The sequence below is a fragment of the Gavialis gangeticus genome, unplaced genomic scaffold (assembly GCF_001723915.1).
Source record: "Gavialis gangeticus isolate Ggan-Ray unplaced genomic scaffold, GavGan_comp1, whole genome shotgun sequence".
Lineage (NCBI taxonomy): Eukaryota > Metazoa > Chordata > Crocodylia > Gavialidae > Gavialis > Gavialis gangeticus.
In genome coordinates, this window is record NW_017729011.1 from 10,263,038 (window position 1) to 10,279,002 (window position 15,965).

The 15,965-nt window shown below is 44.2% G+C and overlaps 1 protein-coding gene across 1 annotated transcript in view; it reads left to right on the forward strand.

The window, feature by feature from the left end:
• The window catches only part of PAPPA (pappalysin 1), a 322,351-nt gene that overhangs the window by 273,605 nt on the left and 32,781 nt on the right, over positions 1-15,965 (forward strand). The window contains exons 16-19 of the mRNA XM_019510512.1: positions 1,124-1,334; positions 4,264-4,435; positions 9,130-9,277; positions 12,948-13,054. Of these exons, the coding sequence (XP_019366057.1) occupies positions 1,124-1,334; positions 4,264-4,435; positions 9,130-9,277; positions 12,948-13,054 (638 nt within the window). The remainder of the gene's footprint in view (positions 1-1,123; positions 1,335-4,263; positions 4,436-9,129; positions 9,278-12,947; positions 13,055-15,965) is intronic.

Here is a 15,965-nt window from a genome sequence, read left to right on the forward strand (position 1 = left end):
GGTAGATTTAGGTTAGACATCAGAAGGCGCTATTTCACGGTCAGGGCAGCTAGAGTCTGGAACCAACTTCCAAGGGAGGTGGTGCAGGCTCCTACCCTGGGGGTTTTTAAGAAGAGGTTAGATGAACACCTTGCTGGGGTTGTTTGACCCCAGTACTCTTTCCTGCCATGGCAGGGGGTCAGACTAGATGATCTTCTCAGGTCCCTTCCAACCCTAGAAACTATGAAACTATGAAACTAACAGGCTGAAGAGTTCACAGCTCTGGTCCTCCTGCATTTTTGGAGTATGGCTAGTAATATGGTGTAGGTATCATTTGGTATATACCCATAGATGATGACAAACAGGCATTGCTACTGAGCTTCTTGAGGATGAAAGTTGAATGACTCATTGCTAATTCAATCATGGGGAGCCACTGTGTGTAATGTCACAGCTCATCACTTTGCAGCAGCAAGTATATCGCCAGTACTGGACTGCAGAACTGCAGCATGAGTCAGACCAGAGGAGCAAGCTGGGGCAAAAGTCAGATCAGAGGAGCAAGAGACTTTTCACAGCAATACCTTAGCAATTAGTTGAAACTGGGAAGGGAAGAGAAAAAGCCAGTGATGGCTTAAAGAAGGTCTATCTATCTTTGTGTGGAGCCAGGAAGACTCCTCTGCTTATCTTACAGAGCGCTGGGGATTCTTCTCTTTGAATCCCAGTCTTCCTGCCTCATCCTTTCATATCATGGAGATTATAAGGGACTTGCTTTAGAGTTAGTCAACATTATTTCTTGATCAGGTAGGAGGAGGATGACTGTTGAGTAAAATGTACCTGGCAGTCTGAATGGAGTGTTCAATGTTGTCTCTGCAGGTCTAGATTGTTGTTTTAATGTAATATGAGGTCTTTGGCCGAGTATTGGCTTTTGGATGTGTTTATTTTTTTAAGGTAAATTTTATTGTTTCTGTACATACAGTATAAAATACCAAAGATACAGAAACTACAGCAGGCGTAACTCCGTTGGAATCAATGAAGCCATTTCAGAAACGAATGGGTCCTTTTTTTTCAAAGCTTTAAGATGCTGATCAACTAAACTTCCCAAGAAAAACAGAACTCTCATTATCATTTGCAATCTTATCCTCCCTAGGAAACAACAGCAACTTGACCTGTATGGAAGATGGGTTGTGGTCTTTCCCCGAGGCCCTTTGTGAGCTGATGTGTCGGGCTCCATCAGTAGTTCCCAATGCAGATCTTCAGACTGCCCGCTGCCGTGACGATAAGCACAAAGTGGGCTCCTTTTGCAAGTACAAGTGCAAACCAGGCTACCATGTTCCTGGATTGTCCAGGAAGGCAAGGAAGTAAGTGCAACAGCAACACCAAGCCTGCAGCCCTTTCCAAAAAGTCATGGATTTAAAAGATGCCCAGGAGAGGAGGGGATGAGGCAAAAGAGTTCAATGGTCTGCTGAAGTAGAGAGCCCACTGGGTTAGAATAGTTAGAACAATGGTTCTCAACCTTTTTAGACTCGAGGCACCCCTCCGTACATTCAAGGCACCCTGTGATAGACTTGAGGCACGCATCGGAAAATATGAGCTCTTAGTTTTCACTTTTTTTTTACTACAGAAAAATAATAGAACAATTCATCTGTTTTAAAGAACTCAGAAAGACCCCAGCAGGTCAGAATGTTTTTTAACGGTACGGATTCCTATTTAAAAACTCTGGGTTTGTCTTGCGAATCGTGTTTGCACACTGAACAGTGCTAACAGTGTGTGGCACCCTTGAAAAGATTTCAAGGCACTTCAGGGTGCCACAGCACTCTGGTTGAGAATCAGTGTGTTTAAAGCATATCAGTTTCTCTAGCCAGTGGCACATAAGGGAGTAAAAAGACTAGAATCAGGTCTTGCTGCCTTTGATTCCCCACCCCAAAATGTCCAGGTGCCCATTTACAGCTAGTTAGTTGAAAGCAGTCTTTGCCACTAGTCCAGGCTTGAATTCACATCTCTGTTGGCCAAGCAACAACCTTAACTGCTCTCTCACTGTGCTCTTGGATTGCTTGAAAAGCCAAAAACTATTGTAGAGCAGTGGTGCCCAGCCTTGTGGCCTCCTGAGCCAGGTAATGGTGCAAGGTCGGTCTGTGGGTCATATTTTTCTTGAGATTGGTCCATGGGTGCAACCCCATGTGCCCAGATCCAGCAACCCATGTATAACTCGATCTCACATGCACAAATCCAGCCACAAACTGGAGTGATCTAGCATGCAGCACATGTTATCCAGCCTGTGGGGCTCCCCATGGGTCAAGAAATTTGGCAGCAGAAGAGCATCAATTTTAATGCTGTTACTGCATCCTTACCTCCAAATTTCCAGACCCATGAGGAACCCTGTTGGGCTGGACGGCATGGCTTCTCAGGATAGTATGTCCCACTGGCCAGGGGTTGAGCACCCCTATTGTAGAGCATCCCAGACTTGTAGACATACTTGATGCATGCTGACAGTTGTTATGAACAGCAACGAATTATAGAAGGCCCCATGAGGGAAAAGAATTATAGCGCTATCCTATGATTAAGAGATTCAAGATAGGATCACATGGGGTGTAGACGGTGTTATTTATACATGGAAAGAACAATGTTTTCAAGCATCTACTCAGATTCTGAATCCTGTTCATACCTCCTTTTATTAAGTATTTCTGACCTGGCAGGTGAACATGCGTTGTTCACATAAAGGTTTGGAGAAGGCCTGTTTTTTACACAAACCTTCATATTCATATCTGAACAAAAGTATCCATACTCCAAAAAGATTATTAATTATTTAGTATTCATGATTTATGCTTCACCTTTCAGTAATCGTTATCTACCTATTTAAAAAAAACCCAAAACACAAAAAACTTCAGTTGTCCAGTGAGAGAGCAGAAACAATGCCATATGGTTTAGGTGGTTAAAACACATTGGGTACCTATACACCTGCTCTGGGGTAGGGGGTGAGCATTTGAATTAGCATAGCTCTCGGGATCTGTTTAATTATAACACCCGCAGCGTCTCATGTGTTCAGCACCCTGTATTTTAAAATGGCAGCGGGGGCACATTAACTCAAGCTCATTGAATGTGCCCCACTGCCATTTTGAAATGAAGCATGCTGAATACATGAGATGCTGCAGCACGCTGGGTCATTTTCATTATAATGCTCCAGCAGGCTTTATTAATTGAGTCTGCTCAACACGTTCTAATTCGAATGCACTGGAGCACGTGTAACAATGCCCCAGGTGACTAGTGAGTACCAAATAGTGACTCCAAAAAGCAAATGGTTCACTGGCAGTTCACATCCACATAAACTATTTATCAAACAGTTAAAACCAGTGACTAAACTGGCAAATTAGAATGTTCCTTGACCAACAGAAAAGTTGATTAAATAAACTGGATAATGTATCTGCCATAAATCATAAAATCAGAGTCATAGAAAAAGTAGGGCTGGTAGAGACCTCAGGGTCCTTTCAGTAATACAGTGCCCTGCTCAAGGCAGGGTTGTCCCTATCCAAAAACATCCCATAATTGAGACAGATCTAGTTATAGAAATGTGTTCAGTGGTATAGAGTTGTAGAAGGACTACTAAAGATACAGGATTACAGAAGTGCAGAGGAAAACCCACCAATTCATGTAGCGATTGAAACTAGTTTGAGGATGGGCTAAGGTTTGCAAAGAATCCCATAGGAATGAAAGGAAACCTCCTCTTAGCAAAGAGTAATGCAAGTTTTCCATACCATAAATCTCCCCAAAAAGAGTGGGTAACAAGAGTGAGTTGCATGGAAATTTAGAGGCTTTAGATACCTGATCCCTGTTAAACTTCAGTGGGATTTTGACACCTAAATCCCTTGGGCTCTTTGAAAATCTTAGCCGACACTTCTAAACCAGTTTTTGCTACTTTAGAAACACCCCTTTGATATGCAACCTGGGGAGTCCCCTTTGAAACTCTGTGGGAAAGGGTTGCTGCCATCATACATTTCTGACTCTCTGCCACCCACTTCAGACTAACCACAGCCCACAAGCTCGGGAAGCAGTGTTCTTGGGAGATGTGTCAAAGGCAGAAGAGGGGTTTGGGCTAACAGACTGAATGTTGGCTTTGCAAATAATAATTATTTTCACTCTTGGACCTCATGACGCAAATTCACAACTTGTTCCCCGATCCTTAAAAGCCTAAGCACATCCTTCTCTAGCAGCCGGTTAAAAAAGCTGAGATATTGTAGAACTGTAGCTGATTTAGCTGTTCAGTAAATATTCTGGTTTGTTTCTGCCTGGAAGGAGGGCCTTTAAGATTCAGTGCACGCAAGATGGCACCTGGGTGGCTGGAGCATGTGTGCCCGTGACCTGTGAGCCTCCACCTTCCAAGTTTCATGGACTTTACCAGTGCACCAATGGCTTCCAGTTCAACAGTGAGTGCCGGATCAAGTGTGAAGATGATGACAATCAATCAGTGAGTCTTTTTTTTTTTTTTGGTCCAAATAACCGAAGACACCAGGCACTGGTTTCTGGTTAATCTTTAGCATAAAGCCCTGCTCTTTCAGTGACTGAACCTTTGTGGGGCCACTCTGGAAACTAGTTAAAGGCCACAGCTACCAGGTTCTTTTGCAGGGCATGAGGATATTTAATATCTTGTCAGTTATGTAAAATACAAACTGTTGCGCTTCAGTGTGAATGGCCACTCCATTTCTCCTATAAGACCTCATAATGGTTGGCTGAAGGTTATGTGAGAGTCTGTGCCCTCCTTTTATGTGGCCAAATGGACAATCAGTGTCACTTGATATTCCTTTTTCTGAGAGGTATTGTCTCAGTCATTCTCTGACAGGTGAACCATGCAGTGATTTGAGTAACATTTTAGCCAATCTGAGCCTTTCATTAATGTATTTGAAATACTTACCAGGCCTGAAGCTGCTGAGTGTGTGTGTGTGTGTGTGTGTGTGTGTGTGTGTGTGTGTGTGTGTGTGTGTGTGTAAGAGAGAGAGTATGCATAAAAAAGGTAAAAGAGAAAACTTAATGCACGTGGAAATATAATTTTATTACAATGGTAATTGTACCCATTGAGTGCTAACACTATGCACCTAGGTGCTTTCCAGACAAAAGGAGGGCCTGAAGGCCTTATAATCTAGATAGATACTAGTTAATACATCATCTAGTATTTTACTGCTGCAGGAGGGAGATGGGAAGCAGTTACTAAGAATGAATGAGCAGTGAATCTTATCACCTGTTTTGCTCATTACAAGACCTTTAGTTTAACCTCAGGCTTCCTTTCCCCTGTTCTGTATAGGCATATACTTCATATAGTAGTTTATATGGATTTTGGCAGTTAAATCCATGCATACATTTCACTGAACCGTTTGGGTTTCTTTGGCCAAAGACCTGTCATTAAACAATCAGGGCCAATTCCTTCCATGGAGCTATGCTGATCTGCTCCAGAGATTAAAGCTCAGTTTGAAATGTTAGGGTTTTTTCTAAGCAAAAGGTAATTTGCTTTTGAAAGGTAAACAACTTCTCCCCAAAGTGCCTCTGCTTAAAAAAAAAAAAGCTGGTAAGAGAAGGTGGGGGGATTTGGATGCTCCTGCTATTGTCCTTAGTGCAAAAAGCAGAGAGCACGCTGCCAAAATAGTCTTAATATAATTGCAGTTTCTGAGGGCATGTTGAGAAAGGACTGATACTTACTCCAAGAGATAGGAAGAGAGGTAGGTATGCAAGAGGTAGGAAGAGAGAGGAGTTGGGTTTTACATATCTAAACTGGCAGTAGAGAATATTTCTTTCCATCCTTACTTCTCATACGTTTGGCCTGCCTTCTTGATGGGAAGGACACTGGACCATGAGGCACAGCAGATCTTCGGTTTGAGGTCTGCTGGGGTTATCCAGCTTGTGTGAGATTAAAAGTCCTGCTTGGCATTATGAGGCCAATGAAATTCAGTGAGGGTCAGATGTGCTGCATAGTGAAGGATTGGGGGTGGAGGAAGGAAGGAAGGAGTGGTGCTACAAAGTCGGTGTACTGCTATGAGTCCTGTGAGATGAAATAGGAGCATGGTGGTGGCACAGCAGGACTTTTATGGTGCTATGAGGTCAGGTAGAGTTATGTGGCCTGTGGGATAGAAGGGGGGACATAGTGGTGACATGGGGCCTGTAGGTCATGATGAGACTAGTGCAAGTGCAACAATAGTCATGCATGGCAATGAGCCCTGGAGGATGCTATATGTTTTGTGCATTTTTGAGAGGTCAATGAAGTGTAAAAAGAAGCAGGCAAAGAACTAAGGGTTAGCTGAGATACAGAGACCACATGTGGTAAAGTGAGAAGCATCTTGGTACACTTTGGCATGACACTATTCATTTTAAAGAGAGATTGTGGTGAACAGTCAGCCCAGAAAGCAGCTCTGGCAAAGAGGCAAGCCGCAGCTTAGAAAAAAAAGGGACTTCCAGAGAAAGGTGTCTCCAAATACCACAGAAAACACATTATAAAAAGGAGAGAACCCCTCCCCCAGACTAACCCACCCAAGAGGTGTTAATTATTTAAGGATTAAAACTCTCTAAGACACTCTCAGAAATACGAGGTGATAATACACACTGCATCCAAGAGAGGAGCACAGCAGAGATTTTCACAAGAGATTATGCAGGGTGGGGAACAATGGACAGGACATTATTATAAGAGTGGACATCCAGAGATCTCAGAGAACTTCAGACAATAATAACACAAGCAAAGCCAGCTATGTGAATCAAGTTACAGGCCCCTTAAAAGTTACTTTCAATGTGCATATTTTTTCAAATTATGGCAATATGTCATGCATGCTAAATCCCCAATACCTGCGCAACTTTTGATTATTATCTTCTTCCCACCTGGTTATAGAAAGAGGAATAATAAGATGTGGTTCTTTTCTGCTCAAAAATCTGGGTGCATTGGGAGAGCTGACATTGTCAAGAAGCCATTAACAGCTCTCTGATTCTGAGAGACAGGACCAGGCCTCATGGCACTTAGATTTCTGTTGAGTGCTGCTGATTTGGGATCCTTAATGGATTCCATGCCAGTGAGAGCTTAGAATAATGCAGGTGTCCTTCCCTGACATCAGCTGGATGCCACCATGGGTTGGAAAATGTAGGGGTAAAGTGAAGTTCAGTAAAATTACCGGAGTCTGGGAGTGAGTGGGTGATTTCTCTGCAGGAATTTTCCATCTGAGTTGGGCAAAGGGGTATTAACCATTTGAGAATCTGGCCAGAAGCATTTTATACTCACAGTGTTTGGAAGTAGTCAAATAAGTTGAACCCCAAGGTGCAATGACTATTTAAGGAAGTGTGCATACACATATGCTTTGAAGCTCTTCCTTTTCTGGGTCCTTTGTCTGAAAAATCAGATCCAAACTAATGCCTCTAGGCCTAGTAGAAATTGCACTGCAAGCATCGGATAAGAATCCCTGCATTAGATCAGGCCAAAGTCCCACCTACTCCAGTACCCTGCCTTTGGCAGCAGTCAGGAGTAGATGTTTCTTTTGCTACCTCGGGGAATGGACCTATGCCCCCAGAAGATGAAGTGAACCTAATAACCTGAAGCATTTGGTTGAGTGTCGGGGATCAGCTTCATATATGCACCTTACAGCTTGAGATTGCAAGGTCATGTGAAAGAGAGAAGAAAGAATTTGCAAGAAAACTATACAGTGCCTGCAGACTGGGCTGACACCTCTAGGAAATGTTATACAGTACCGTAGGTACCAAGTTTGGGATTGTCAGGAGAGTGGACAAAATTACCCAATGGGTCTTTTTCCTCATCTCATTTTTATTATTCATTCACAGATCAAATTAGGGAAATGAGGAGGGGAGAGGATGTTCCCCACTTAAATCCCTTTCTTCCTATATCACCACAAGAACTTAGTCTTGCTGTTTGGAAGTATGCCCCCTCACTTAGAGGCTTCTGGTTTCATACCACCCAAGCAACAGCAAAGCAAAGCAAGGAGGTAAAGTTGTGGTACCTCACCTGACAGTCTTCAATTAGTTTGAGCTTTTATGCTGTTCCCATGGCTACCTGTGAGCCAGTGATGGCTGTAGCCAATCGAAATTCAAATGGTGCCATCATCATCAGGCAGAGAAATAAATGAACTAAACATCCAACCCAGCAGGCTACAGGGAAGACCAGCTGTATCACCCTTGGGCATTGTGTCATCGAGCCCCTTCTCAGGCACTTAGATCCCACAAGAGTTCACACAGCGACTGTCTGGTTCGGTCCCTTTGTGATGGGTACATGGACTCCATGAAACTCCCGTTGCATAGCAAACTGGGAGCCAAGTGCACACTATACCAAGTGCAAAACACTCTGGCATGCACTGAAAGCTAGAAACCCCAGGCCCCCAAAAAGCCTCCTTTTGAGTGTCTCCTGCCTCCCCCCTTATAGCTAGGTTTGTCGATCCCACAGACAGCTCATGCAGGATTCCCTGGGAGCTGCATGCATAACTTGGCAGAAGGAAGCCTTGTGCACCACTTGGTTGTTTCTAAAGGGCATGATATTTCCCCTTGGACACTGTCTTTCCTCCTTCAGTATCTAACTGAGGATCTTTGTGTAAGAGAAATGTCATTTCTATTCCATCCCCCTCCTTCACCCTCCACGCTGGATGATTTCTTTCTCTACACCTCTTTCTATTTCTCTGCATCAGGCTCTGTCTTTGCTTTCGGTCAGGATGGCAAAGCTCTAAAGATTGCCCTCAGCCTAAACTAAGCCTTCCCAATGCAGTGTCCAGCTTTTCTTTCTCCTTCAGCTGGGCCCTGGGGATCTCTCTCTCCTTCCAAAGGAGGATGATGTAAGTAGGTTAGGAAATGGGAAGAGGAAGAAAGGCTGCTTGCTCTCCTCTCACACATCTCAAAATCAGCAAACAGGGAAAATTGGGTGAATGTCCCTTTGTACTGGTTGCGGGGGGGGGACTGTTTTGAGATACAGACCTTGCAAATAGCTTTTAAAAGTCATCATATTACATAGGAAACTCTTAAAGTGTGTGTGTACGTGTAAGTACAGCATGTCTTTTCTTTGTCCTTTGTCGTACTTTCTAGGCTGAAAGCCCAAATTCTAGGCTTACCAAGCTTCAAGAGAACTTCAGCTCCCAGTTTTATCCTGGTTATTGTATTATTTTGCTGACTACATTTTATTTCTCTCATGTTCAGGGCCGTGGCAACAACGTGATTCACTGCCGGAAGGATGGCACCTGGAGCGGCTCCTTTCACCTCTGCAGGGAGATGCAGGGCCAGTGCTCTCTTCCCACTCAGCTCAACAGTAATCTTAAGCTGAAGTGTGCTAATGGCTACGGAATAGGTATATGAACTAACGCCATGGCCGCAGCTGTTCTGCTTGCCATTTGGGAACTGGGGAGGGAGGGAGGGAGAGAGGGAGGAAGGAGGCAAAGTCCTTGAGGTCACCTTCTCTTACGGACCAATTTGTCTGAGTGAGAAGCAGCTAATTAGAGGATTTTCAGGGAATTATTTTCAGGGAACGTGAGGCTTTCAGATGCCAGATACCAGCTAACATATGCTGGCTTCCTCTGCAGCATCCCCACTTCTACCATGTCCCTTGTTGTCCTTTTACTTTAATGGACAGTGCCAGGGATCAAACTACAAAGGCAGCAAATCCAATCTGATGTTTTAAATGAAGAAAACACGCCGGTGTTGTGTGTTTTCTCTTGCAGTTACACGCATGGCCATGCACATGTACATACTGAGAGACTGAAAAGTATGCTTGCAGGAGTACAGGCCCGTAGCCATATATATACACACATACATGCATATGCTCCCCTACACATATGCCTTTCCACTCTCACATGCATAGATATTCCTGTGCAAATGTAAATTCATTTACATGGCTCTGTTTCTTCTCAAACAAACAAGAACCATTGTTGTCACTTCTGCAGACACAAACATACATACTCGCTCATATTATTAATTGTTACAGCTTCCAGAAATCTATAGGTTTGCCTATCGTCTTAGAGATGCAAAAGGAGGCAAAGTATCTGTCCTGTGGAATTTGTCATCTTCACTAAGCATAACACATATGTGTGTAGCGAGAACAGACAGGTGAGAGGCAGAAGGGGATAGATCATGTGATTTATCTATATCTGTTTGTGCAAGTGCCTGCATTTACACACACAGGTAATTGCATTGTATCTTGTAAGTTCTTTATTTTGAATGCATTCTTGTTATGCATTTATTTGTTTAAAAGATGCCAGAAGGTATTGAAGCAAAGTTGTAGGATAATGATCAGGGGTTAGCGATAATTTAAAGGAAAATGAACTGTCTGTTTAGTGGGACCATAGTTTCATAGTTTCATAGCACAACGGGGTACCAATTTCAGTTGTGCTCCTTAGGTGTTTGACTGTCATGTCATCTAATCCTGCTCAGTGCAGATCCAGATGATGTGACTGTACAACACTTATCCTCTGTCTACCTCCATGCACTGACTCCATTGCTACCACCAGTATGACTGTACACGTGGCACAGCAACTGTGGAAAATATTAAAAGAGTGGGTCTTGTAGACTGGGTTGGAGAAGGGGTGGGTATGGCACAGGATACACTAAAGAGGCAGGGATGAGTGAGGACAGAGGTGTAAGTATGGCCAGAGCAGCTGAGGGTAAATAGTCTGAACTAGATGCACAGGGACAGGAAACCAGTGGTTGATTCCAGGAAGGGCATGATTCTGCCAGACCTCCTCCATGAAAGCAGATGACACTGGGTTAAGCAGCACGCTCAGAAAAACAAGCACAAATGCCAGTAGAGTCTTTGGGAGACCTTCATAGGGTCCTTCTTCTTCGTCCTTCTTCTCCTTTCCATGAAGCCTAATTACTCAATAAGTGACTGATTTGTTTTGAACTGCTTTTCCTGGTGGTCAGCATTGCTGCGTCACATGGGAGTCCCCAGCTCTCCACACCAGGTTGCACCTTTCTTCCCTGAGGTCTCCACATTGTAGCATTTGAATGTGAGCAATAGTACACACAGCCTTAGAAAGACACTCTGGGCCCCTTCCACCCCAGCCCGTCCCCGGAGCTCCCCCCACTCCTCTGCTGCTGCACGTTTGAACTCAGAGAAAGTGTTCCCTCTTGTGCAGAGCCCTCATTATATTGCAGCCATTGTAAGGTACCAGGAACCAGCTTAAGTTCCATCCCAGGGGAGACGAACACGACCTGGATGAGATCACTGCTCTGTAATGATGCCAATTACAGATCATATATCAAAACAATTCAGACCCGCTCCTTTTCCTAAGTGTAAATAGCAGAGTGGAGTCAGAAAGAGAGTGAGCAGTGAGCAGCCAGCAGCGACTCTTAATTTGACAAGGCATGGTGCCCTTGAGATGACTTGACCTTTGGTTACCTAACAGGACCTGCCATTTTTTTCAGAAAAGAAATACTGATCTCCTGTTCCAAGGGGATCCTCTCCACACTGGAAATGAGGAGGGTTTTCAGCCACTGTTTGTGCAATGATGGGTGCCACTTTCCCGACCCCTTCATCGCGCTGTGGTTTTCCAGACATTTGTTAATTTAGCTGCATTAGCTTTGCTCAGAAGTAAGGTCTATGGTTCCCAACCCTGAGCAGGGTGGGGACTAGCACATAGTGAGAACTGAGGTAGCTCAATCAAAAGACCCCTGGAATAGCTTGAATCTTGGACCATCAACATCATAGAACGGACCTCCGCAACGTGAGCTAAAGCAGTCTCTCCATTAAGGCTTAGCAGTTGCTGTAGGCTGTTATACTCGCCAGATGGAAGCACAACCCATACTTTTTGTTAACTTCTCATCACAGCGCCTCTCAGAATCATATCCAGATTTAGGAAGCCTTCTCAGTGTCCCTCAGAAAAGGACTTTCTTCTTTGCCTCACTTTTAGTGGGTCTTGTGTTAACAAGCAGTATTCAGTGAAGTCCATTGGGCAGCTACTGCCCACGCAAGGGAAGTAAAACAAAGCCAAACTTGTTAGTGAGCTCCCCACAATTAACCAAACTGGCTTCTGTGTTATTCCAACTGGCTGTTACACATGAGAGAAAGCATGAAGGTGGAAGCAGTTGGGGAAAAAGTAATATTCAGCCAGGGTCAGTGTGACCCCCCAGGCTTCACTGACACCTAATTTGCCCGTTCAGACAGTGGTAAATTTTGAGCCAAAGGTATAGCCATCCAAACTAGACCACAGATTAATTCCCCCGCTCGCAGTGATTGGAGCTCGGAAATCCTAATGACATGTTTGCAGCAGCTGCGCCATTTAAGAGTGATTTTCCAGAGGGAAAATGGTAATGGTCTAACACACTAGGGTTTATGGTTGAGTCAGTATAGGGCTCTGGGATATTACTGCAGAGTACCACAGGATGGTTTAATAAGGAAAGGACAGGAATCCCACAGGATATGACAGTTAATCAGAGAAAATGCAAGTCTACATGTGAACAAAGCAGTCATTACCTCTCTGCTTACTTTTTGTCAAGCATGAGGCTTAGGGAACAGCCAGCCTGCAATATCAATGCAATCATTGAAGGATCTTTTAATCTGGGAAGATGAGGGCATTGGCATTTTGTGCATGTCATAACTGAGATGAGTTTGTCGGCCTCTGCTTAATTGCTTCACATCTCCAGAAAGACCTTGTGGAGTGGAACAGCGTTAAGAAATGCTTTCCATCGTTATCTTTCAGGAGATGAATGCACCCCTCATTGGTCCCTGGATTAGTAGCCACAGTGATAGCTAATTACCTTAATTTATTGGTCACATTAAGAAACAAGTCCTATGTCCCTTTAGCCCCTGAGATTAGCACTTGTGGAATGGGGTCATTATCTTATGACAATATAAATCCCAGGAGGCTGTGATATTTGTTGGGTCTAAGGGGCTCCATTATAGCAGACTGTAGCAATCTCTTTGCAGGGGAGATAGTTGGGTGTTATTCAGATAACTGAAATTATGGTGGTAAAGTAATGCACTGCTGGCTTTTTTTTTGTCCTCCTCTGCATGTTCTGTGAAGGAGCTGAGTGTACCACCTCATGCCTGGATCACAATGAACCCATCCTGCTGCGTGTGAATGAGACTTTGCAAGACATCCAGCACTGGATGAATCCTCAACGAGTGAAGGTCAGTGGCTGTTGATATTATGCTCCTCTCAGCCCACAGACTTCAATGTGCCCACAAAGTGGGCAAACCCACACATCTGAAGTGGGGAATCAAGGAACAGCATTGTCCAAAGAGTAGCCTTCTTATGATCCCTGTGATTAAAGAGCTTACAGGCTTCTGTCAGGGCTATCAATAGGGGCTCCAGTGCTGAGTCTCCTTTACTGTGGCCTTATTACGTTGCTTTAGGGGTGCAAAGAAGTGGCACCTTCCTGTTCCAGGGTTACCCTCTATTATCATTTATCTCTGAGGTTTCTCAGTGCAACATCAGGCATACACTTCTACCTCTTGTTAAAGGAATCAAGGAAGGTCCCTCAGTCCCACACAGCCCCTAAAAGTCCTGATTAGTGGACTCTTCATTTTTACATGTCTCTGCAGGAGAAAGCAAAACAAAACAAGAGAAAGGCTATGGGGTTGGCTTTCTGTTCTATTGTTTATGCATTGCATGGTGGGGCTGTGTCTTTGTTCCCTGGATTGCTGCCTGATAACAAAAGAATCCCATGTATCATCTCTCAGATTGAGGTCTTGATTCTCCTACCCCTGCCCATGGCAGATGTAGGCTTGGATCAGTGAATTTCAGAGGTCACAATACATTCCTACTATATACTACAGACCCATAGATTCATACTTACAGAAAATGTGCACACACTGCAAACACTCACAATGCATACACACACTCTTATGTACCCCTGAACGTTCACAGGTGGCCATTAATAAGAATATTCAGGCACGTATCTGAAGATGCATATACACAACTACATATTTGCAGTCATTCATAAAATACACATGCAAATTGGTGTTCATGTGCCCATGTACCATACTGCTTTGGAAAGGCATACACAAATTCAGCTCTCAGATGTACAGGCAGAAACATCCATACAAAGTCAGCCTTGTGTTACCATCATAAAAGCACATTCCTGCCTAGAAATGCATACAAAAAGGCCTTTATATATACATGCAAGCATATACTTTCTTGCACATTGTTGTGGAAGTATAGATACAATTCTGGATGTGTTCACATGCAGATCTGGTGCAACTTGACTGTGAAACGCTTTGGAAAATATGGCCCTTTTTGGTGCTTCCATTGAAACTGGCACCACCTTCTTTTGTTTCAGAAACCTGTCCTCAGTTGTAAGTGCTGAACTCCTGAACATCTGGTGTCTCTGGCAAATATGAACCCACATTTTGCACACTTAGGGCTAGATTTCTTTCCCTAAGAAAAGAACCAAGCAGCTAACATGTGCCTAATGAACTGAACACTTTTGACAACCCATTGACTTATTTAGTTGCCTAAATGTGTGCTGAGCTTGACTGTGCATGCTAAGCCCTTCTCAAAATCCTGGCTGTGCTGTAACACTGGCATGAGGAGGAACAGAAAAATTCCTAGGAGGGGGCTGGGAAGTTAGTATCTAGAGGACGTAACAATCAAACTGTGTCTCTCTGAGCACCTCAGACACTGTGATTATATTACTGGCCAAGCTTAGGTTTTACTGGTGTGGAGCATAAAAAACCCCTTATCTCTGTATTAGGGGCAATTTCTTACTGCTTCTTTCCTGCGCTCTGGACTTTAAAGTGGTTTTGTAATTCATGGTGAAATAAAACTACAGCTTCCCTCCCATTCTTTGCTGTGCTGCCCTCATTTATTGATGCTGGTACTCAGAGGGAGCTGTAATGAGTTTTATACCTGTGGGTCTCTGGAGGGCTCATTAGGCAGCAGGGAAAGATATGGTAGGAAAGGGGGAGAAGGAGGGGAGTGAGGTATAGAGGAGAATTGATAGCTTCCAGGAACACAGTGGTTAAGTATGAGTCCATTTTGTCCCTACATCAGTGACCTTGCAAGGGCTTTAGATTGTGAACATCTGGGGTCTCGACCCTCAAATGCTTTGTTTATATATAGCCGATTAAAAAGTGGGGGTCTTAGCTTCTAAAACTGTGTTAGAAGGTGAAGTCAGGCACTATGGGTGCAAAACAACTATTATACCACTCCAAAGCATGAATAAACCTACCTCTTTTGCAAGTGCTGAGACGGAGCATTTATTTGGTGCAGGTTCTACTTCGATCAACTAGGAAACATCTTTTCGTGTTGTCGATAGTGTCAGTATCCCTATCATCCCTTAAGGCAGTGGGCAACCCACGGTACAAGTGCCACAAGTGGCATGGACAGCCTCTGTGTGTGGCAGATGGCAGGACTTGGAGGGGACAGGCAGCACAGCAGCAGATAGGGCAAGAAGCAGAAAGCAGAGCAGGAGATCAGGCAAGAAACACAGGGCAGGGCACAAAAAGTGGAGGAGAAGATCATGCAGGTGGCACAGAATAAGGAGCAGAAAGCAGTTTGGGCAGAGGAAGAGGATAAGAGTGGCACTTGGGGAAGGTGCAGGGCTACTACAAAAAGGTTGGTCCCCACTGCCTTGGTGGGGTATGGTGCTAAGGCTCTGATGGGGTTAACTTGGATGAGTGGGAAATCCTAGTGCTAGCCATTGGAGCCAATCTATGGCCAACACTTTGAGATTTCCAGTCAGTTCCAAAATCTGGAGGGAAAAAGCTCATGTTAACCCCTCCAATCCCCATCTGCTGTTGATGATATAGTCTGTGCTGGAGCACTCAGGGAGACTTAGAAGGGATGGAGAAGCCAGAAGTGTCTAAGCAACAAATCCCACCTGCAAGCTGGTTACATTCATGTTAATGTGCCAGGACAAATTCTGCCCTTAGTGCGTCTGCCACCCTAGTGATCCCAAAGTTGTTGCCCAAAAGCAGTATCTGGGCTTTAGCATTTACAAGAGTAGCTTTTGCCTGAGATTTCTGAGCACTCTCCCAACGTAAGGGACTGTTGTTATGCCTTACTGTTAAATACTAATAAAGTACAGCATTGTAAGGG